Raw genomic sequence first — 19,856 nt, forward strand, 5'->3', positions numbered from 1 at the left:
TCCCTCCCTCCATCCCCCCACCCCTCCCGGCCGTTCCCCTCTCCCGGACGCACTGGTGAGCAGCCCCCAGCCGCTGAGCACGCAGGGGTACCCGTTGGGCAGCACGGAGCCGGCGGGCGGCAGCCGCCCCACCTGCACCTCGGCCGAGAGCACGGCCGGCCGCTGCAGCTTCATCAGGGCGATGTCATTGCTGCGCGCAGGGACACGGGTCACAGGGGCGGCCGGGGCGGCGCGGCGCCCCCAGCCCCCCGGGGACCCCGCTCACCCGCAGGCCGCGCAGAAGCTGAGCCACTTGGGGTGCACGAAGATGTCGTCGGAGTTCACGGGGATGGTCTGCTCGGGGCCCTCCCCGGTGCTCCTGTCGTACTCGCCCAGCACCACCTGGTACGTGCGGGATTTGCTGCCAGGAAAAGCGGGGTCAGAGCTTGCGGCCCCCCCTCGGCATCCCTCCTGCACCCGGGACACTTGCACGCACCCAAACGCTCTGCCCTGCACCCTAAATCCCCGCCCTGTACCACTCCATGCACCAAATCTGCACCCAAACTCACCTCTCTGCACCCTGAACCCCATCTCCTCTGCACCCTGAACCCCTTCCTGCACCAAACCCCCGCCCTGCACCCTGAACCCCCGCCCTGCACCTCCCCGTGCACCCACCCTGTGCCCCAATTCACCTCCCTGCCCTGTGAGCCCCTTCCTTGCACCCACTTTGCACTTCTCGCCCCATCCATGCACTCCTGCATGTGACAACCCCTCCCCGCACCGGGAATGCCCTCCCTGCTCTCAGAACCCCGTCTTGCACTCAGGACCCCTCCCTGCACCCCACTGCACCCCTGCTGCTGCACCCCACTGCACCCAGGACCCCGCTGTACCCCCATTAACCCTCTCCATGCACCCATCCCTGCACTGCAGCACCCTTGTGCCCCACATCCCCTCCTGCACCCATCTCTGCACCCCACAGCCCCTCCTGCACCCATCTCTGCACCCACATCCACTCCTGCAGTCCTTCTGCACTCCCTTCACCCCAAATTCCCACTACACTCACCTCTCCACCTGCACCCTTCCCTGCACCCCTCCTGCACTGACCCCTGCACCCCTCCCTGCCCTCTGGTGCCTTTCTGCACCCTTCCTGCACCATCGCTGCACCCCACACCCACCCCCGTATCCAACACCCACTTCTGCACCCCAACACCCACCTCTGCACCCCGCGTCTCTTCCATGCAGCCCTCTACACTCCTCCCTGCCTGCCAGCCCCCATCCCACAGCCCCCATTCCCTATCCCATCCCGCAGCCCTATCCCACAGCCCCCATCCCGCAGCGCCGTCCCGCAGCCCCATCACCACAGCCCCCGTTCCCTATCCCATCCCGCAGCTCCATCCCGCAGCCCCCATTCCCTATCTCATCCCGCAGCCCCATTTCCCATCCCATCCCTGCAGCCCCATTCCCCATCCCATCCCTGCAGCCCCATTCCCCATCCCATCCCTGCAGCCCCATTCCCTCTCCCGTCCCGCAGCCCCGTCCCGCAGCCCCGGTGCCTCACGAGATGCAGTGCGCGGCCGTCATCACCCAGTTGGCCGCGATCAAGGTGCCCCCGCAGGTGTGGCGGAAGGTGCCGTCCCGCTCGTACTGCAGCGAGATCTGCGGGGAGACGCCGCTGGCTGCCACCGTCCCCCCGCACGGGTGCCGCTGTCCCCGTGTCCCCGTGTCCCCGTGTCCCCGTGTCCCCGTGTCCCCGTGTCCCCGTGTCCCCGTGTCCCCGTGTCCCCGTGTCCCCGTGTCCCCGTGTCCCCGTGTCCCCGTGTCCCCGTGTCCCCGTGTCCCCGTGTCCCCGTGTCCCCGTGTCCCCGTGTCCCCGTGTCCCCGTGTCCCCGTGTCCCCGTGTCCCCGTGTCCCCGTGTCCCCGTGTCCCCGTGTCCCCGTGTCGCCGTGTCCCCTCACCTGCCAGGGCCAGCTGTAGGGCTCCGCATCCTGCCCATTGACCACCCTGGCGTCGGGCAGCACCGCGGCGCGAACCCCTGCACGACACGGCACCGTCACCCACCGGGCACCCGCCCGAGCCGGGGGACACGGGGGGGCTCAGGGGACACCTCACCGCCGGCCACCAGCAGCAGGACAAGGCTCAGCATGGCAGCCATGGCTCGAGTGTGGCTGTCCCGGGCACCCGCCGGCCTTAAATCGCCGCCGGAGCCCCCAAGGGCACGGCTGGGAACGGGCACCCGGTGCCCAGCTGGGTCTTGGCGGGGGTTAAACATTAACCTTGGCCTTGGGGGGACGTGTCACTGGCACCCGGCCACTGGGGACCCTACGGATCCCAAACCCCCTGTCCCTGCTGCTGCTACTGCCCCGCACCCCCTGCGTACCCCCAGAGTGCCCCATGTGCACCCCAGGCCCTCTGGTCCCCCAGTGCCCCACACAGTCCCTCTAACTGCCCCCGTGCCCCCCCTAGCCCCCATGACCCCCCCACAGTCCCCAAATCTCTCTGTGTGCCCCACAGTCACCTCCGTGCCTCCAGAGTGCCCCACGACCCCCCTGTACCCTCAGCCACCACAACCACCCCGTGCCCCCTGGTGCCCACACTCCCTGTGCCCCCGGTGGCCCCTCGGGCCCCTCTGCCCTCACACACCCCTCGCCACCCCTGGGCCCTGGAGCCCCCAAACCCCTACAACCCCCCCTGTTCCCTGTGCCTTTGTGTGCCCACATGGCCCCTACAGCCCTCATGGACTCAGTGCCCCCCACACCCTCCCCTCCCGGACCCCAGAGCCCCTACAGCCACCCCAGGTGCCCTCCATGGTCCCCATGGCCCTGGTGTCCCCATATGGCCCCTACAGCCCCCACATGGCCCCACAGATCCCTCCTCTCAGACCCCCTGTGCCCCAGAGCCCCCCGATCACCTCTACTGCCCCCACAGCCCCCCAGCCAGCCTTGTGTCCCCCCATGTTCCCATACAGCCCCTCTGGCCCCATAGGCACCCCCTCCCAGAGCCCCTGGTCCCTGTGCCCTTGCCCCCCCATATCACTTCATGTCCCTGGTGCCCCCCACAGACCCTATAAACCTCAGTGCCCCTATAGCCCCCCACCCCTGGTACCCCCATTGCTCCCAAACTTCCTCACATGCCCGGGGGGCTGTGGGGTCCCCACGCCCCCCAGAAGCCTCCTGGAAGTTCCCACAGGAGCTCTCCATGCCCCTCCAGTGTCCCCACGCACCCCCATGACGCTGCAGAGGTTCCCAGGGGTGACCCCTGTGTCCCCATTAAAGTTCCCAGAGGTGACCCCTGTGTCCCCATTAAAGTTCCCAGGGGTGTCCCAAGGTGTCCCCACGCCCTCCCACGTCCATGTAAAAGTTCCCAGGGGTGACCTCCATGTTGTCCCATGTCCCCATAACAGTCCCTGAAGGTGCTCCCCGGTGTCCCCACGCACCCCGTGTCACCCTGCAGCTGTCCAGCGTCCCCACGCACCCCCATGACCCTGTAGAGGTTCCCAGAGGTGACCCCTGTGTCCCCATTAAAGTTCCCAGGGGTGTCCCAAGGTGTCCCCACGCCCTCCCACGTCCATGTAAAAGTTCCCAGGGGTGACCCCCATTTTGTCCCATGTCCCCACAACAGTCCCTGAAGGTGCTCCACGGTGTCCCCACGCACCCCGTGTCACCCTGCAGCTGTCCAGAGGTGGCCCCCGTGTCCCCATAAATGTTCCTACGGGTGCTCCATGATGTCCTGCACCCCATGTCCCTGTAAAAGCCCCATGGGGTGTCCCCACGCACCCCTTGTCCCCATGAAAGTTCCCGGAGGTGCATCCCCGTTCTCCCCCCGCACTTGTGTTCCCACAGAGTTCCCGGGAGTGTCCCACGGTGTCGCCACTCAGCCCCGTGTCCCTGTGCGTGTCCCTGTGCAGATTCCCACAGCCGCCCCATGGTGTCCCCATGCACCTCCGGGTCCCAGGAGAAGTTCCCAGGAGCGTCCCACGGTGTCCCCATGTCCCCACGTGTCCCCGTATAGGTTTCCAGAGGTGCCCACCCGTGTCCCCCCATGTCCCCACACACCCTCATGCCCTCCTGGAAGTCCCCAGGGATGTCCCCAAAACACCCGTGCCCCAGTTTAAGTTCTCAGAGTTGTCCCCTGTGTCCCTGCAAAAGTTCCCAGGGCTGTCCCCCATACCCCGTACCCCGGTGCAAGATCCCAGGGGTGTCCCAAGGTGTCCCGGCACCCCCGGGTGTCTCCCTGTGTCCCCCTGCTGTCCCTGCGAGAGTTCCCAGGGGTGTCCCCTGCGTCCCAGTGCAAGAGCCCAGAGCTGTCCCACGGTGTCCCTGCACCCCTCGGTGTTCCCCGTGTCCCCTCGTGTCCCTGTAGAAGTTCCCAGGGGTGTCCCACGTGTGTCCGTGTCCCAATGCCAGTTTCCAGGGGTGTCCCCGTGTCACCGTGCCAGTTCCCGGGCGTGTCCTCGTGTCCCTTGTCGTGCCAGTTCCTACGTGGGGTGTCCCACGGTGTCCCTGCGCCCCCGTCTGTGCCCCCGTGCCCTCCCCCGCCGTGTCCCAATTCCCGGGGGGGTCCCCGTGTCCCTGCACAAGTTCCCGGGGTGTCTCTGTGTCCCAGTGCCAATTCCCGGGGGTGTCCCTGTGTCCCTGCACAAGTTCCCGGGGTGTCCCAGTGTCCCAGTGCCCGTTCCCGGCGCTGTCCCCGTGTCCCTGCACAAGTTCCCAGGGGTGTCCCCGTGTCCCAGTGCCAGTTCCCGGGGGTGTCCCCGTGTCCCAGTGCCAGTCCCCAGGGTGTCCCGGTGTCCCTGCACAAGTTCCCGGGGGTGTCCCCGTGTCCCCATGCCCGTTCCCGGGGCTGTCCCCGTGTCCCAGTGCCAGTCCCCAGGGTGTCCCGGTGTCCCTGCACAAGTTCCAGGGGTGTCCCCATGTCCCCGTGTCCGTTCCCGGGGGTGTCCCCATGTCCCAGTGCCAGCTCCCGGGGCTGTTCCGGTGTCCCCGCGCCCGTTCCCGGCGCTGTCCCCCGGAGATCTCGGCGCGGCCGCGGCGGCGATGGGGCGGCGGGGCCCGGCGGCGCTGGGGACCCTCGTGCTGCTGGGGACCCTCCTGGGGGTGAGTGGGGCCCGAGGCGCGGGGGGCGGGGGGTCCCCTCGCCGAGCTGGGAGGTCCCGGAAAGGAGTTGGGGGCCCCGGAGTTGGGGTCCCGCCAAGGAGTTGGGGACTTCTAAAGGATTTGGGGTACCTGAAGGGAGCCGGGGTCTCTACCCGCGGACTTGGGGTCTCTTCAAGGAGCTGAGGTCCCGTGCAGGAGTTGGAGTCTCCCCCCACGGAGCTGGAATCCCCAAAGAAAGGAGTCGGGGTCCCGGGAGCTGGAATTCCTTGTGGGGTTGGGGTCCCCTACAGGAATCGGGGTCCCGGGAGCGGGAATCCCATAGAGCCCCCTGTGGTTTTGGGGTCCCGTGAAGTACTTGGGGCCCTTAAAGGAGTTGGGGTCCCCACACGGTTTTGGGATCCCCTAAAGGATTTGGGTACTACGGAGCTGGGGTCCCCTGAAGGAGTTGGGGTCCCCTAGAGGAGTTAGAACCCCCTCCCCGGAGTTGGGGATCCTTGTAGGAGTTGGGGTCCCCCACGGAGTTTGTGTCTCTTGAAGGACTTGAGGATCCTTGTTATCACGGAATTGGGGTCCCCCTGGACACCAAGGAGATGTGGGGGTCCCTGTTCCTCAAGGGATTGGGGTGTCCCCCCTGTACCAGGGGATTCCCGGCACCCTGCCCCCCTCCCTAAGGGACTGGGGGTCCCCCCCTGCACCCGAGTCACGTGGAGACCCCAGGGCCCACCCTGTCCCATCTGGGAATTGCAGCGGCCCCCCAAAGGAGAGGTGGGGTCCCCCTCCCCGTGCCCTGCCCTGTCTGGGAATGGGGAGTGTGGGGTCCCCTCCCTGCCCTCTACGGGGCTCGAGGTCCCCCCGCAGCTGGGGGTACTTGGGGTCACCCATCCCTATACCCCTGTGGAACTGGGGTCCCCATGACCCCCCTGTGAGGGCCCCGACCGGGGGGTTCCCATCACCCCACGCTGTTCCTTCAGGGAGTTGGGGTCCCCCGTGACCCAGAGTGGGGATGGTTCCCATCACCCCATAAATCCATCCACGGTGGTCCAGCCCCCCCTCGCCCCCACACCCTGCCCTGGGTGGAGGTCACTTATAGAGGCACTTACATCCTGGTTTTGGGGTGCCCCCCCCGCCCGCACCCCCACCCCATGCCCGGGGTGGAGAACAGAGGGGGCCTTGTGCTCGGGGCCGTGCTGGCAGCGCGGCCCCCCCGCTCTCCGTGGGGCTCCCACCCACGCCCGGGGGGGCTGGCGGGGACAAAGGGGGGGATCCCCGCTTTAGGATCCCCCACCCCCCATTCTGCTGAGGCACAGGGGGGGGTTGGGGACCCAGCAGCCCAATCACCCCCCTGGCCGGGATGCTGGGCCCTACATCCCCCTCCAAACACGTGTGGGGGGGTCCCACGCGGCCCACGGAGGGGTCTGGCGTGGGGTGGGGGGCATGGGGGTGGCACCTCCGAGGGCTGCGAAGGGTTAATCCGGTGGGGGGGAAGGGGAGGGCGAAGCAGGAATGCGCGATAAGATCACCCTGCCCGGGGGGAAGGGCTGGGGAAGGGGGGGACACCCCACGCACAGCTCCTGCACACGCGTGTGCCCCGGGCACGCACGGAGGGGGGCACGGCCCCTTCGGGGGGCCCCGCGCTGCCGGGGAGGCTCCTGTCACACCTGGGGGCATTTGGGGACACCTGGGGGCATTTGGGGCTACCTGGGGGCATTTGGGGCCGCCCGGGAGGGCTCGGGGGCACGCGGGGACCCTCCGGGCCCGCAGCGCACATGGCCTCTTGCCTTCGGCTCTTTCCCATCGCCAAAGATGGCCCGGCTGGGATGAGGAGGAGGAGGAGGAAGGCGGGGAGGAAGGTCAGCTCAGACGCTGGGTCCGTGCCAGGACTCCTGGGTTTCCCCCTCGCCATGAAAACCTGACACTCCCCCAAAAAGTCTTGCTATCCCACAAAAGAACCTACTCCCCCCAAAAAATTTCCCCCGAAAATCTGTCTATCCCCCCAAAAAACCCCATCTCCACCCCCATATCCATCTCCCCCCTAAATCTGTTTCCCCCCCAAAAAAATCATATATCCCTTCCGCCAAAAATCCATTTCCCCCCCAAAACCCATCAAACCCCCCAACTCATCTCCACTCTCCAAAACCCCTGTCCCTGCCCAAAACCCCCCCACCCACCTCCCCCCAGAAAATCACCCCCCAAAACCAGAGTGTGCCCTGCAAAACCCATTTACCCCAAACCCGCCGGCTCGGCCCCCCCAGCCCGAGTCCTTTCGGGATAAATTAGGCAATGCCAGCAGGGAGGAATGCAGGGGGGAGGGCGGAGGGCAGGCACATATTTGGGGCCCCCCTGCCTGCCCGGCTGTGGCTTTGACCCCGCAGCTGTTTCACCCCCAAATCCCGGGGGCGGCTGGGGGGGAGGGGGAGCGCAGCTGCCTCGGCCCCCCCCGGGACCAGCATCCCACCAGCTGTGCTGGCAGCCCCCCCAAATCCTGGGGTGACCCCCACCCCCCCAGCTGGGGGTGGCTCAGTCCTTGGGGACCCCCGGGAGGGGGGAGAAGGGTTTTTTTCACGGGGGAAGCACCTTTTAGCATGACCTTGGGGGAACAATAAGCCGGGGGGGACTGCTATTAATAACCCCCCCCCGGTTATTATTCTTGTGCTGCGTCACCTCCTCTTCCTCACCCGGATGAATTAACGGGGGGGGGCACATCCAGATTTGGGGGCCACTTCGAGATTTGAGGAGCCACATGCAGATTTTAGTGAGGGAACATCCAAACCGGCGGGGGCGGGCACTCAAACCGGCGGGGGCACCCAAATGAGGGGGGCGCGAGGTTCCCCCAGTTTGGGGAGCAGTTTGGAAGCGGGAGATGGACAGGGTGGCGCTTCCTCGACCTCCTCTTCCTCGCCTCCCTCCCCCCAACTTTTCCCCAGAGTGCGGGGCAGGATTTGGGCCGGGGAGTGGAAAATGTGAGCGGCGGCGGGGCCGTGGCGTCCGGCCGGGCGCGGTGCCCCGGCGGCAGCGGGGGGGACCCGGCTGTCCGGGGGGGCCCGGGCGTCCGGGGGTGCGGGGCCGCGGCGCGGAGAGGCTTCCGGTAACCGGAGAGGGGGATTGTCCGCGACCCTGCGCGGACACCGCCGGACACCCGACACGCAGCTGCCCTTCCTGCGGCCGGGCCGGGGCTGCCCCGCCGGGGCCGGGCACCCACGGGCTCGGTGCACGAGTGGGGGGCGATTGCAGGGCACGCAGGGGGTTGGGGAGCAGGGGCTGGCACCCACGGGCTCGGTGCACGCGTGGGGGACACGGTGGCAGAGCCCCCGCACGCGTGGGGACAATGGCAGAGCCCCCTCGCTCGGGGTACACGCGTGGGGACGTGGGGCCGAGCACCCACACGCTCATCGCACAGCTGGGGAGCAGCGCAGCCACGCCAAGAACACACGGCCTCGTGCCTCAGTTTCCCCGTGCACGAGGGCTGGGCTGGCACCCACGAGGGGCCTCCCCGCCCAGACCCCTTGGGGTGTTGGGTCCTCCCATCCCGGTGGCCGCGTGCCCCCCCCGTGTCCCCCCCTTGTCCCCCCCGTGTCCCGTCCCCCCCAGCGCCCGCCTAATCCCCCGGCGCTTGTTTGCACAGCAAAGTGCTGCTGCGACGGATTCCTGCCGGGGCCGGGGCGGGGGCACCCGGGCGCCGCACACGCGTGTGCCCGGCCCCGCGGGCACCGGGGCACGCCCGGCTGGGGCACACGCGTGTGCCAGGGCGCGGGTGTGGCGGTGCCAGCGTTCGTGCACGGTCGCCTGTGGGTGACTGCCGACGTGTGTGCGCTCACACGCGTGCCGCTGCAAACACGCGTGCACGGCCGGCCCTGGACGTGCCTCGGTGTTGGTGCGCGCAGGGAGCGCGCAAACGCGCGCGCACGGCCACGTATCAGCGTGCACGCGCCTGTGCTGGTGCACGGCCGGGTGTCAGCGTGCACGCGCGCCCCCGTGTCACTGAGCGCGCCCGTCCCCGTGTCAGCGCACACGCGGAGCAGTGCAAACGTGTGTGTGCTCACACTTGCCGTGTCGCTGCACACGCGTGTGCACACCTGGCACACGCCCCAGTGCCTGCACACGCACGTCCCGGTGCCGGCGGTCCCGGTGCCGGTGATCCCGGGCTGGCTGTCCCGGTCCCGGTGCCGGTGCCGGTGCCGGTGCCGTCTGGGCAGGAATGCCGCTGGTGTGTGATGAGCTCATCCCGCTGCCTTTTCCCGGTGACGCCACCGCACAGCCACGCACCCCCACCACCGTCCCCCCCGGGTGACGTGTCCCGCGGTGTCCCCGTCCCGTGGTGGCCCCGTCCCACGGTGGCCCCGTCCCGTGGTGGCCCCGTCCCGCGGTGGCCCCGTCCCGCGGTGTCCCCGTCCCGCGGTGTCCCCGTCCCACGGTGGCCCCGTCCCACGGTGGCCCCGTCCCGCAGGTCACCGGCGGCGCCCGCGGCTGGGCCGACGCCTTCCCCGAGGACACGGTGGCCGATCACGTCGGGGACACGCAGGGACGGCGCTACTACCGGCACCTGTCAGATGACGAGGACCTGGTGGCCTCTGGAGGTGAGGGGACGGCGGGGGCACCAGGGTGGGTGGGTCCTGATGCCACCCTGGGTGCCACGTGCACAGTCCCCGCCGCGGATGGCACTGGGACCTGGGGTAAGGTGACACCGGGTGGGTCGGTGCCACCAGGAGTGGGAGTCACTTTGGCTGAATGTCACCGTGGGTGGGTGTGACACGAATGGGTGGCACCAGGTGGGGGGTGTTACCGTCAGCTGGTGCCACCACAGGTGCCACTCGCTCAGCTGTCCCCATTGCAGATGGGAAATGGACCCGATGGCATCCAGCACTAAGGTGGCACTGGACATGTGGGTGCCACCCTGGATGCTGCTTGCACTGCCCTCATTGTGGTTGATGCCCCTTGGTGGCACTGGGTGGGTGGATGTCACTGTGAGTGAGTGCCACTCGTGCTGCCCCCATCACAGGTGCCACCAGGATTTGGTGGCAGATGGTGGCAGGGTGGCACCGAGGGGGTGAGCATCACCGTGGGTGAATGCCACCATGCGTGGCTGTCACCATGGGTAGATACCACCCTGAGCGCTCCCATGTTGTCCCCAGGGCAGATGGCACTAGGACCTGGTGTCATCTGGCAGTAAAATGCCACCAGGTGGTGTGTGCCACCATGGGAGCGTGTCACACGTGTGGATGCCCCCCCGGTGCCACCACATGGTCCCCATCGTGGGTGGCACCGGCATCTGGTGGCACTGGGTGCCAGAATAGGTGGGTGGGTGTCCCTGTGGGTGGGTGCCCACACCTGGGGACCCGCGGGCGGGTGCCACCCTCACGCTGTGCCCCGCAGATGGCAGCGGGGAGGATGGCAGCGCTGTTCCCTGGCCACCGGCAGTCACGGCCCCGCCTCTCAGCAGCGGGCTGGCACCCACCGGTAAGGGGACACTGGATGGCACCTGGCCCCGGGCTGGTCCCTGCTGGCACCGCTCTCAACCTCTGTCTCCTCTTCATCCTCCTCCTCCTCTTCCTCTTCCTCCTCCTCCTCCCTGGGGGCAGCGCCCGGGCCCCGCCCCGCGCCCGCGGGCATGGTGGTGGCCGAGCCCGAGGACGACCCCCCGATCAGTAAGTGACACTTTTTGGGGCCCCCCCTTTGCTGCACCCCCACTTTCCTTCCTCCTGTGCTTTTTGGGGTGGGCTCCCAATCACTGGGGGGGGACGGACACAGCTGGGGAGCAGAAGGAACATCTGGATGGGGGGGTCACAGCTGGGTGGAAGTCACAGGGGGGGATTTTTTGGGTGTGCAGGTGCCACCCCCCCAGTTTTGGCACCCCATCCCCCAACTTTGGCACCCCCCACCCCCAGTTTATTTCCGGGCTCTGGTGAACTTCACCCGCAGCATCGACTACAGCCCGCGGCTGGAGGACCCTGACTCCGAGGAGTTTCGGGACATTTCCGAGGCCGTGGTGGACACGGTGAGGACTGGGGGCACTCGGGGGGTGCTGGGCTGGGGGGGCACCCAAGGGACCACCCTGAGCCCTCATTTCCTGCCCCCCAACAGCTGGAGTCAGAGTACTACAAAGTGCCTGGGGAGCAGGTGGTCAGCGTGGTCTTCATCAAGTGAGTGGGGGGGCTTGGGGAGCTTTGGGGGGCTTAGGGGGTTTGGGAGGGCCAGGAAAACAGGGGGGTCTGGGAGAGCAAGGCATCCTCTGGGGAGATTTTGGGGTGCAATGGGGAAGTTTTGGGGTACAGTGAGGAGCTTTTGGTAGTGCAGGGAGGTTTTGGGGATGATGGAAATGTCTGGAGGAGATGGAGCAGATTGGAGGTGAAGGGGATGTTTTGGGATACAATGGGAACCTTTTGGGGTGCAATTAAGAGATTTTGGGGTGCAATGAGGGGCTTTTGGGGTGCAATGAGGGGCTTTTGGGAAGACAGAGGTTTTGTGGGTGTTGGAGTGGATTGGCGCTGATGGGAATTTTTTGGGGTGCAAAGAGGGGCTTTTAGGTTGCAGTGAGGACATTTCAGGGTGCAGTGAAGAGCTCTGGGGAGTGCAGGGAGGTTTTGGGGTGACGGAGTCATTTGGAGGCGACGGGGTGGATTGGAGGCGATGCGGAATTCATGGGGTGCAATGTGGGCAGTTTGTGGGCTCAGGGCCGATTTGGGGGCGCAGTGTGGCTCTTTTGGGACGCTGACCCCTCGTCCCCCAGGCAGCTGGACGGGGATGTGTTCGTGGAGCTGGACGTGGGCTCGGAGGGCAACGCGGACGAGGCGCAGCTCGGGGCGGTGCTGCGGGACCTGCTGGCCAGCGGCTCCATCGCCTCCTACCACACCTCCCCCCAGGGCTTCCAGTTCCGCCGCCTGGGAGCCGGTGAGCCCGGGAGGGGCTCTGGGGGGAGCCTGGGCGGGTTTTGGGGTGCTCTGAAGCGGCTTGGGGCCGGAGGCCTCAGAGCACCGCATCCCAACCCACTGTGGTTTCTCTGCTGGCTCTCGTGTCCGGCCGAATTGGGGTGGGGGGATGTTTTGGGGTGACCCCCTGAGCGTGTGCCCTCTCCCTGTCCCCAGTGACCCCCCAGCCACGCGCTTGCACGGCGGGGGAGTTCTCCTGTGGGAGCGGGGAGTGTGTGGCCTTGGAATATCGCTGCGACCGCCGGCCCGACTGCCACGACGCCTCCGACGAGGAGGGATGTGGTGAGGCAGCGAGGCACCCCAAAACCTCCTCTGTCCCCAGCAGCCCCCTGCCCCCATGGCCTGACACTCCTCCTCTGCACCCCCTCTCCTCTCCGTAACCCTCCTATAGTCTCCTCCTGCACCCCCCTTCCCCCTTTAACCCCCTGCCCCTAATTTAACCCCACACCCCCACAAACATTCCCTGCAACCCTTTTTTCTTGTATACCCCCTTATACCCTGCTGCACCCTCATTTCCCCCCAATCCGTGAACACTTCCCACACCCCTTTTGCCCGGTATACCCCTCAATACCACTCTGCACCCCCACTTCTCACTTCAATCCCCCTGCACCCCAATTTTATCCCGTAAACACTCCTCACACCCATTTTATCCCCATATAACCCCATTTTATCCCCATATAACCCTGTTTTGCCCCTACAACCCCCCATAAGCCCCCCTTGCACCCCTCCCCTCCAGCCCCACCCAGTTCCTCCCTTTTCACCCCTTAATTCTCCTTAATTCCCCCCTTAACCCCCCTTTCTCTGCCCCCAGAGCCCTCCCCACGGCCGTCCCCCAGCACCGCCCGCCCGGCCACCACTCGCCCGCTGAGCACCGTCCCCGTGGGCACCACCCCAGCGTCCCCGCTGCGCCCCTTCACCCCGCGGCCCCCAAAACCAGCGGCCAGGGGGTGCCAGGGGGGCGAGGCCGCCTGCAGGGACGGGCGCTGCGTGCCCCGGGACTACCTGTGCGACGGGGAGCGCGACTGCGCCGACGGCTCCGACGAGGACGCCTGCGGTGGGTCCTGGGGTCACCAGGGATCTGGGGGGCTCCCCCTGCGCTTCAGCAGAGCCTGGGACGCTGTCTGCCATGGCGAACTCCTGGCACGGCAGGCAGACCATGGCTCGGGCAGGTTCACTCTGAGTGCCAGGGGATGGTGCAGTGGGTGTCGGGTCACCAGACGTGTCCCCCAGGGATCCGTGGTGGGCCCAGGCATGGGCAATAGCTTTACTGATGGTCTGGGTGCACGTGTGGAGCTGCTGGAGGGTTGAGGGCTCTGCAGAGGGACCTGGACAGGCTGGATCCAAGGGATGGATCCATTGATGTGAGGTTTAACAAGTCCAAGTGCCAGGTTCTGCATTTTGGCCACAACAACCCCTGCAGCACTGCAGGCTGGGGACAGAGTGGCTGGAGAGCAGCCAGGCAGAAAGGGACCTGCAGGGACTGAGGGACAGCAGGCTGGACACGAGCCAGCAGTGTGCCCAGGTGGCCAAGAAGGCCAGTGGCTCCTGGCCTGGATCAGGAATGGTGTGGCCAGCAGGAGCAGGGCAGGGACTCTTCCCCTGTGCTCAGCACTGGTTGGGCAGCACGTCGAGTGCTGTGTCCAGCTCTGGGCCCCCCATTTAGGAAGGACATGGAGGGGCTGGAGCGTGTCCAGAGAAGGGCAACAAGGCTGGTGAGCGGTCTGGAACACAAGTCCTGTGACGAGCAGCTGAGGGAGCTGGGGAGCTCCTAACCCTCCTGACCCTGGAGAAAAGGAGGCTCAGGGGGGACCTTATATCTCTACAACTCCCTGAAAGGAAGGGGCAGCCCAGTGGGGGCTGAGCTCAACTCCCAGAGAGCCAGGAACAGGATGAGGACACAGCCCTGAGGTGTGCAGGAGGGGTTAGGGTTGGACATTAGGAACAAGCTGCACACAGAAAGGGTGGTTGGGCACTGGAAGGGGCTGCCCAGGGAGGTGGTGGGGTCACTGTCCCTGGGCCTGGATGTGGCACTCAGTGCCAAGGTCTGGGTGACAAGGTGGTGGTGGGTCACCAGTGATCCCAAAGGTCTTTCCCAAGCTGATTCTGGGTGCTGACCTGCCCCGTGCCCCCAGGCACCCCGTCCCCCTGCGAGCCCAACGAGTTCAAGTGTGACAACGGGCACTGCGCCCTCAAGCTGTGGCGCTGCGACGGCGAGAACGACTGCGGCGACGGCTCCGATGAGAGCGACTGCCGTGAGTACGGGGGCTCGGGGCCGCCCGCGGGCACACGGGGACGCGGCTGACGCCGTGCCGTGACCCCTGCAGCCACCAAGGCGCCCGGCGCGGCGTGCGGGCCGGCGGAATTCCGGTGCGTGTCCAGCGGGAGCTGCATCCGAGCCAGCTACCAGTGCGACAGGGAGCCCGACTGCCCCGACCGCAGCGACGAGGTCGGATGTGGTGAGTGACAGCTCGGGGACAGCTCGGCAGGCAGGGCACACGGGGACCCGGGCTGGGCTGGGCATGCTGTGCCAGGGGGGCTGTGGCAGCAGGACAGGGACGCTGTGCCCAAGCTGTCCTCGGGGTACGGGGCTGTGTCTGAGCTGTGCCAGGGGCCCTCTGCTGTGACACCAGGCTGGGGACACTGCCCGGGGGGTCTTGTGCCAGTGCAGAGGGCTGGGGACATTGTGCCATGGTACCAGGCTGCTGACACTGTGCCTGGGGACATTGTGCCATGGCACTGGGCTGGGGACTCTGTGCCTGAGCCAATGCCACAGGACCATACTGGGGACACTGGCACTGTGGCACGGCGCTGGCCACCATGCTACGGACCCTGTCCCCAAGCTGGACTGGAGACAGTGCCAAAGAACCTGTCCCCAGGTGGGTCTCCCCATCTTCCAGCAGTGCCACACAGAGCAGATGGTATCAGTGGTGGTGACAATGACAGGGTGGCAGTGGCAGTGTCCCAGTTCCCTGGGGTGCCAGCAGGGCAGGTGGTGCCAATGGTAGTGGCAGTGCAGAATGATGGGGGTGACAGTGACAGTGTCCTTGACACCTGGGGTGGGTGGTGACTGCGCCAGTGGCGGCGACAATGACGGAGTGGCAGTGGCAGTGTCCCTGTGCCCCGGGGTGCTGTGCCGTGTGGGTGGTGCCGGTGGCGGTGACAATGACGGGGTGGCGGTGGCGGTGACAATGATGGAGTGGCGGTGGCAGTGTCCTTGTGCCCCCGGGGTGCTGTGCGGTGTGGGTGGTGCCGGTGGCGGTGACAGTGACGGGGTGGCGGTGGCGGTGACAATGACGGGGTGGCGGTGGCGGTGACAGTGACGGGGTGCCGGTGGCAGTGCCCCCACAGGTGGTGACGCTGCCGCGGGAGTCGGTGAGGGCGGTGCCAGGCCAGACCGTCACCTTCACCTGCGTAGCCACCGGTGTCCCCACCCCCATTGTCACCTGGCGCCTGAACTGGGGACACACCCCCAGCAGCCACAGGTGGGCGGGGCCGAGGGCGGGGCCTAAGGGATGCTGGTTGCGGATTGGAGGAAGGGGCGCAGCTGGCTATGGGAGGAACTTCTGATTGGGTGTGGTCTGTGATGGGAGGAGCTTCTGCTTGGGGTGGGGTCTGTGTGGGCGGGGTTTGTTTGGGGCGGAGGTGCTGGGGCGAGCCTCGGGGCGGGGCTTCTGTGCAGGGTGTGGTCTGAATGGGCGGGGTTTGGCAAACAGGCGTGACCAGCAGGCACGTGTGACTGTGGTGGGCGGGGCTTATACAATGGGAGGGGCTTGAGGTTGAGGTGGGGCCGGGGTGTGAGCGGTCATGCAGAGGGAATGGGCTGGGCACTGGGTGCCAGCTGTGTGGGGCACTGGGTGTACGGGGCACCGGGTGTGCAGGGCACTGGGTGTGCAGGGCACTGGGTGCCAGGTGTGTGGGGCACTGGGTGTGCAGGGCACTGGGTGTACTGGGTGTGCAGGGCACTGGGTGTGCAGGGCACTGGGTGTATTGGGTGTACTGCGTGTGCAGAGCCCCAGGTGTGCCAGGTGCTGCATGTGCTGGGTACGGGGTGTGCGTGGCTCCCCGGTGTGCCGGGGTCTGCTTGTGCCAGGCTCTGGGTAGCAAACGTGCCCCACAGGGTCTCGATCGTGAGCGAGGCTGGGCAGGGCACCCTGACAATCCGGGACGTGAAGGAAGCTGACCAAGGCGCCTACACCTGCGAGGCCATCAACACCCTGGGCATGGTGTTTGGCATCCCTGACAGCATCCTCACCGTCACCCGCCCTGGTGAGCAGCCCCTCTCCTCTCTGTGCCACCAATCCCACCGTGGCACTGTCACCATCACCCACTGTCTCGTATCCCACAGGGCCATGTCCCGAGGGCCACTTCCAGGTGACGGGGACATCCCGCTGCCTGCCCTGCTTCTGCTTCGGCGTCACCACCTCCTGCCGCGCCACCTCCCGGCACCGCCACCGCCTCCAGCTGCGCTTCAACCGCCCCGACGACTTCAAGGGTGAGCTGTGGGGACAGGGGATGGGGCAGGGATGGGGCAGGGGACAGGGGCCGGGGCAGGGGACGCAGCAGGGGCTGAGCGTGTTCCTTGCAGGTGTCAATGTGACGGTGCCGGCAGCGCCATCCGCACCGGTGCTCTCAGCCACTCAACTCCACGTGGACGTGGGCGCCGAGGAATTCCAGCTCCTGGACCTGTCCCGCCGCTTCCTGGCGCTCGACGCCTTCTGGGCACTGCCAGAGCCCTTCCTTGGGGACAAGGTGATGCCGGGGCGGGGTCAGGGCTGGGCACTGCAGTGGCATGGCCGCTGACAGCCCGCTGTGCTGCCAGGCGGACGCCTACGGGGGAGCGCTGAGCTACGGCGTGCGGTACCGGCTGGGCCGGGGGCCCCCCGAGCCCACCGCCCACCCCGACGTGCTGCTGCGGGGCCACGGGCGCCAGCTGCGGGCGCGTGCCGGTGACACCCAGCCAGACGTCCTCAACCGGCGGCACGTGCCCCTCACCGAGGTGGGTGTGGGAAGGGAGGGTGGTGGTGGGGAGGTGATGCGGGTGGTGATGGATGAGTGATGGTGGGGATGGGTGGGTGGTGCTGGAGATGGGTGGGTGATGATGGTTGTGGTGGTGGATGAGTGATGCTGGGGATGGATGAGTGATGCTGGGGATGGATGGGTGATGTTTGGGATAGGTGGGTGATGCTGGAGATGGGTGGGTGATGATGGAGGTGGATGGGTGATGTTTGGGATGGGTGGGTGATGCTGGGGATGGATGGGTGATTATGGTGGTGGTGGTAGATGAGTGATGGTGGGGATGGGTGGGTGATGCTGAGGGTGGGTGGGTGATGATGATGGTGGTGGTGGATGAGTGATAGTGGTGGTGGTGGGTGATGCAGGTTGGGAGTGGGTGACACTGGTTATACTGGTGGATGGGAGATACTGATGGCGGGTGGGTGATACTGGTGGTGGGTGGGTGATGCTGGTAGCAATGATGGTGATGGTGGGCACTGGTGCCGGTGGTGGCCGGTGGGTGATGCCAGCATTACCATCACCCTGCTGTGACACTGCTGTCACCATCCTGGCAGGACCACTGGGAGGACGAGCAGGGTGCCCCGGTGAGCCGGGAGCTGCTGCTGCTGGTGCTGCAGGGGCTGGAGGGCATCTTCATCCGCGCGGTGTACGACGGGCGCATGGCCAGCGTGGGGCTCAGCAACGTGGCCATGGACATCACCAGCACTGCAGACACCGGCCTGGGCCCGGCTGCCGACGTCGAGGAGTGCAGGTGAGCGCTGGCAGCAAGCTCACGGGCTCAGTGCCACTGCTGCTGTGATGCCACTGTCACACCGCTCTGTCCCCAGGTGCCCCGTGGGCTACACGGGGCTGTCGTGCCAGCGCTGTGCCCCCCGTTTTGAGCGGGTGACGAGGGGACCCTACCTGGGGACTTGCTCTGGCTGTGGCTGCCACGGCCACTCCAGCACTTGTGACCCCGTTTTTGGGCACTGCTTGGTAAGGAGTGAGGGGTTGATGAGGTGACAAGGGGACAGGGACACTGCACAGGATCACCACTCCCCTGTGACTTGTGTCCCCCTCCCAGAACTGCCAGCACAACATGGAGGGTCCCCAGTGTGAGAAGTGCAAACCCGGCTTCTTCGGCGATGCCACCAAGGGCACAGCCACCGCTTGTCACCCTTGTCCCTGTCCCTACACGGAGCCATCTCGCAGGTGGGTGCCGACCCCAGGGACCTGCCCCCGATGTCACCGCCCTGGCGTCACCGTCATTGTCACCCGCAGGTTCTCGGAGTCCTGCTTTTTGGACACAGATGGCCAGGCCACCTGCGACGCCTGTGCCCCTGGCTACGCCGGCCGCCGCTGCGAGAGGTGGGTGGGGGGCCCCTCCCCATAACCCCCCCATGTGACACCCCCACCCCTCAACCCCTATCGCCCACCTGTCCCCCACCCATCCACAGGTGTGCCCCAGGCTATGAAGGAGACCCCATCCAGCCGGGTGGCAAGTGCACCCCGATTGGTGAGTGGAGGGTGCTGGTTGGGGGTCCCTGCACCCTTGGGTGCCCCCCACCCTCACCCTCAGTCTCTGCAGGCCAGGAGCTCGTCAAGTGTGATGCCCGCGGGGGCCAGGACGAGGCGGGTGGCACTTGTCGCTGCAAGGTGAGGGCAGGGGGCTTGGGGGGACAGTGGGGCAATACTGGTGGGTACAGCAGGGGGGCAGTGGGGGTCTGGGTGTTGCCATCCCCCACTGCACCAGCCTGGTCCCAGGTACCCGGTCCCTGCCCCAGCACTCCTCTTACCTCTGCCCCATGGCACCCAGTCCAGATCCCCTGAGGCAACCAGTCCCACCCTCACACAGTACCAAGTCCCACCCCCATAGCACCCAGTCCAATCCCTGGGGTGCCAGCCAATCCACCCAGCACCAATCCCACCCCCTGCCCCATGGCACCCAGCCCAACCTCCCAGCAGGACCCTCTCCAATCGCCCATAACACCCAGGGGGTGCCCAGTCCAACCACCCCAGCACCAATGACAACCCCCCCGTGGCACCCAGTCCCTCCCCAGTGTGACCCAGTCCATCCCCCATAACACTCAGTCTGACCCCCATGGCACCCAGCTGCTCCCTGGGGTACCCAGTCTCTCCATCCCACCCCTTTCCCTGCTCACCCCTGCCCGCCCTGTGCCCCCAGCCCAACGTCCGTGGCCGGCTCTGCGACTCCTGCGCCGCGGGCACCTTCCACCTGAGCGCTGCCAACCCCGCGGGCTGCCTGCCCTGCTTCTGCATGGGGCTGTCCCGCTCCTGCGCCAGCTCCGCCTGGCACCGCCACCAGGTACCCGCGGCACGGGACAGGCGGGACACCCCGGGCCATGGCGTGCCATGCCTTGGCATTGTCTTGATGTGCCGTGCCATTCCATGCCATGCCTTGGCATTGTCTTGATGTGCTATGCCATGCCATGCCTTCCTATGCCATTCCATGCCATGTCTTTTCATTGTCTTGATGTGCCATGCCATGCCAAGTCTCGTCATTGTCTTGATGTGACATTCCATGGCATGCCATGTCTTGTCATTGTCTTCATGTGCTATGCCATGCCATGCCATCCTCTGCCATTCCATGCCATGTCCTGCCATTGTCTTGATGTGCCATGCCATTCCATGCCAGGTCTTGTCATTGTCTTGGTATGCCATGCCATGCCATAGTAGTGCCATGCCATGCCATGCCATGCCATGATGGCCCATACTATGTCATGCCATGCCATGTTGTGCCATGTCTTGCTGTGTCGTGCAGCGATGTGCCATCATACGTTGTGTCGTGCCGTGTGGTGCCATGCCATGCCATGCCATGTACTGTCACAATACATGTCACCATGCCAT

The 19,856-nt window shown here is 66.5% G+C and overlaps 2 protein-coding genes across 4 annotated transcripts in view; one reads left to right on the top strand and one right to left on the bottom strand.

Annotated features, from left to right (window-relative positions):
- The window catches only part of CELA3B (chymotrypsin like elastase 3B), an 8,063-nt gene extending 2,346 nt beyond the window's left edge, over window positions 1-5,717 (bottom strand). The window contains exons 1-6 of one of the 3 annotated variants that reach the window (XM_039697430.1): window positions 5,203-5,717; window positions 2,090-2,230; window positions 1,936-2,012; window positions 1,538-1,635; window positions 266-400; window positions 54-190 (exon numbers count right to left, since the gene is read on the bottom strand). In XM_039697430.1, the coding sequence (XP_039553364.1) occupies window positions 54-190; window positions 266-400; window positions 1,538-1,635; window positions 1,936-2,012; window positions 2,090-2,132 (490 nt within the window). In that variant the 5' untranslated portion in view covers window positions 2,133-2,230; window positions 5,203-5,717. Of the gene's footprint in view, window positions 1-53; window positions 191-265; window positions 401-1,537; window positions 1,636-1,935; window positions 2,013-2,089; window positions 2,327-4,407; window positions 4,543-5,202 lie in introns of those variants that run through there. The other 2 variants (XM_039697431.1, XM_039697429.1) reach the window with 2 other exon arrangements.
- Window positions 4,990-19,856, top strand: part of HSPG2 (heparan sulfate proteoglycan 2) — a 42,533-nt gene continuing 27,666 nt past the window's right edge. Inside the window, exons 1-23 of the mRNA XM_039697432.1 lie at window positions 4,990-5,073; window positions 9,518-9,647; window positions 10,444-10,527; window positions 10,650-10,715; window positions 10,956-11,065; window positions 11,152-11,210; window positions 11,798-11,958; window positions 12,153-12,278; window positions 12,808-13,050; window positions 14,129-14,248; window positions 14,321-14,452; window positions 15,334-15,478; window positions 16,114-16,262; window positions 16,342-16,488; window positions 16,582-16,745; window positions 16,816-16,992; window positions 17,564-17,760; window positions 17,837-17,984; window positions 18,073-18,200; window positions 18,270-18,356; window positions 18,446-18,504; window positions 18,577-18,644; window positions 19,174-19,314. Coding sequence (XP_039553366.1) covers window positions 5,014-5,073; window positions 9,518-9,647; window positions 10,444-10,527; window positions 10,650-10,715; window positions 10,956-11,065; window positions 11,152-11,210; window positions 11,798-11,958; window positions 12,153-12,278; window positions 12,808-13,050; window positions 14,129-14,248; window positions 14,321-14,452; window positions 15,334-15,478; window positions 16,114-16,262; window positions 16,342-16,488; window positions 16,582-16,745; window positions 16,816-16,992; window positions 17,564-17,760; window positions 17,837-17,984; window positions 18,073-18,200; window positions 18,270-18,356; window positions 18,446-18,504; window positions 18,577-18,644; window positions 19,174-19,314 — 2,901 coding nt within the window. The 5' untranslated portion in view covers window positions 4,990-5,013. The remainder of the gene's footprint in view (window positions 5,074-9,517; window positions 9,648-10,443; window positions 10,528-10,649; window positions 10,716-10,955; window positions 11,066-11,151; window positions 11,211-11,797; window positions 11,959-12,152; window positions 12,279-12,807; window positions 13,051-14,128; window positions 14,249-14,320; window positions 14,453-15,333; window positions 15,479-16,113; window positions 16,263-16,341; window positions 16,489-16,581; window positions 16,746-16,815; window positions 16,993-17,563; window positions 17,761-17,836; window positions 17,985-18,072; window positions 18,201-18,269; window positions 18,357-18,445; window positions 18,505-18,576; window positions 18,645-19,173; window positions 19,315-19,856) is intronic.

This window comes from Passer montanus, unplaced genomic scaffold (genome assembly GCF_014805655.1).
Source record: "Passer montanus isolate IOZ18808 unplaced genomic scaffold, ASM1480565v1 scaffold118, whole genome shotgun sequence".
Taxonomy (NCBI): Eukaryota; Metazoa; Chordata; class Aves; order Passeriformes; family Passeridae; genus Passer; species Passer montanus.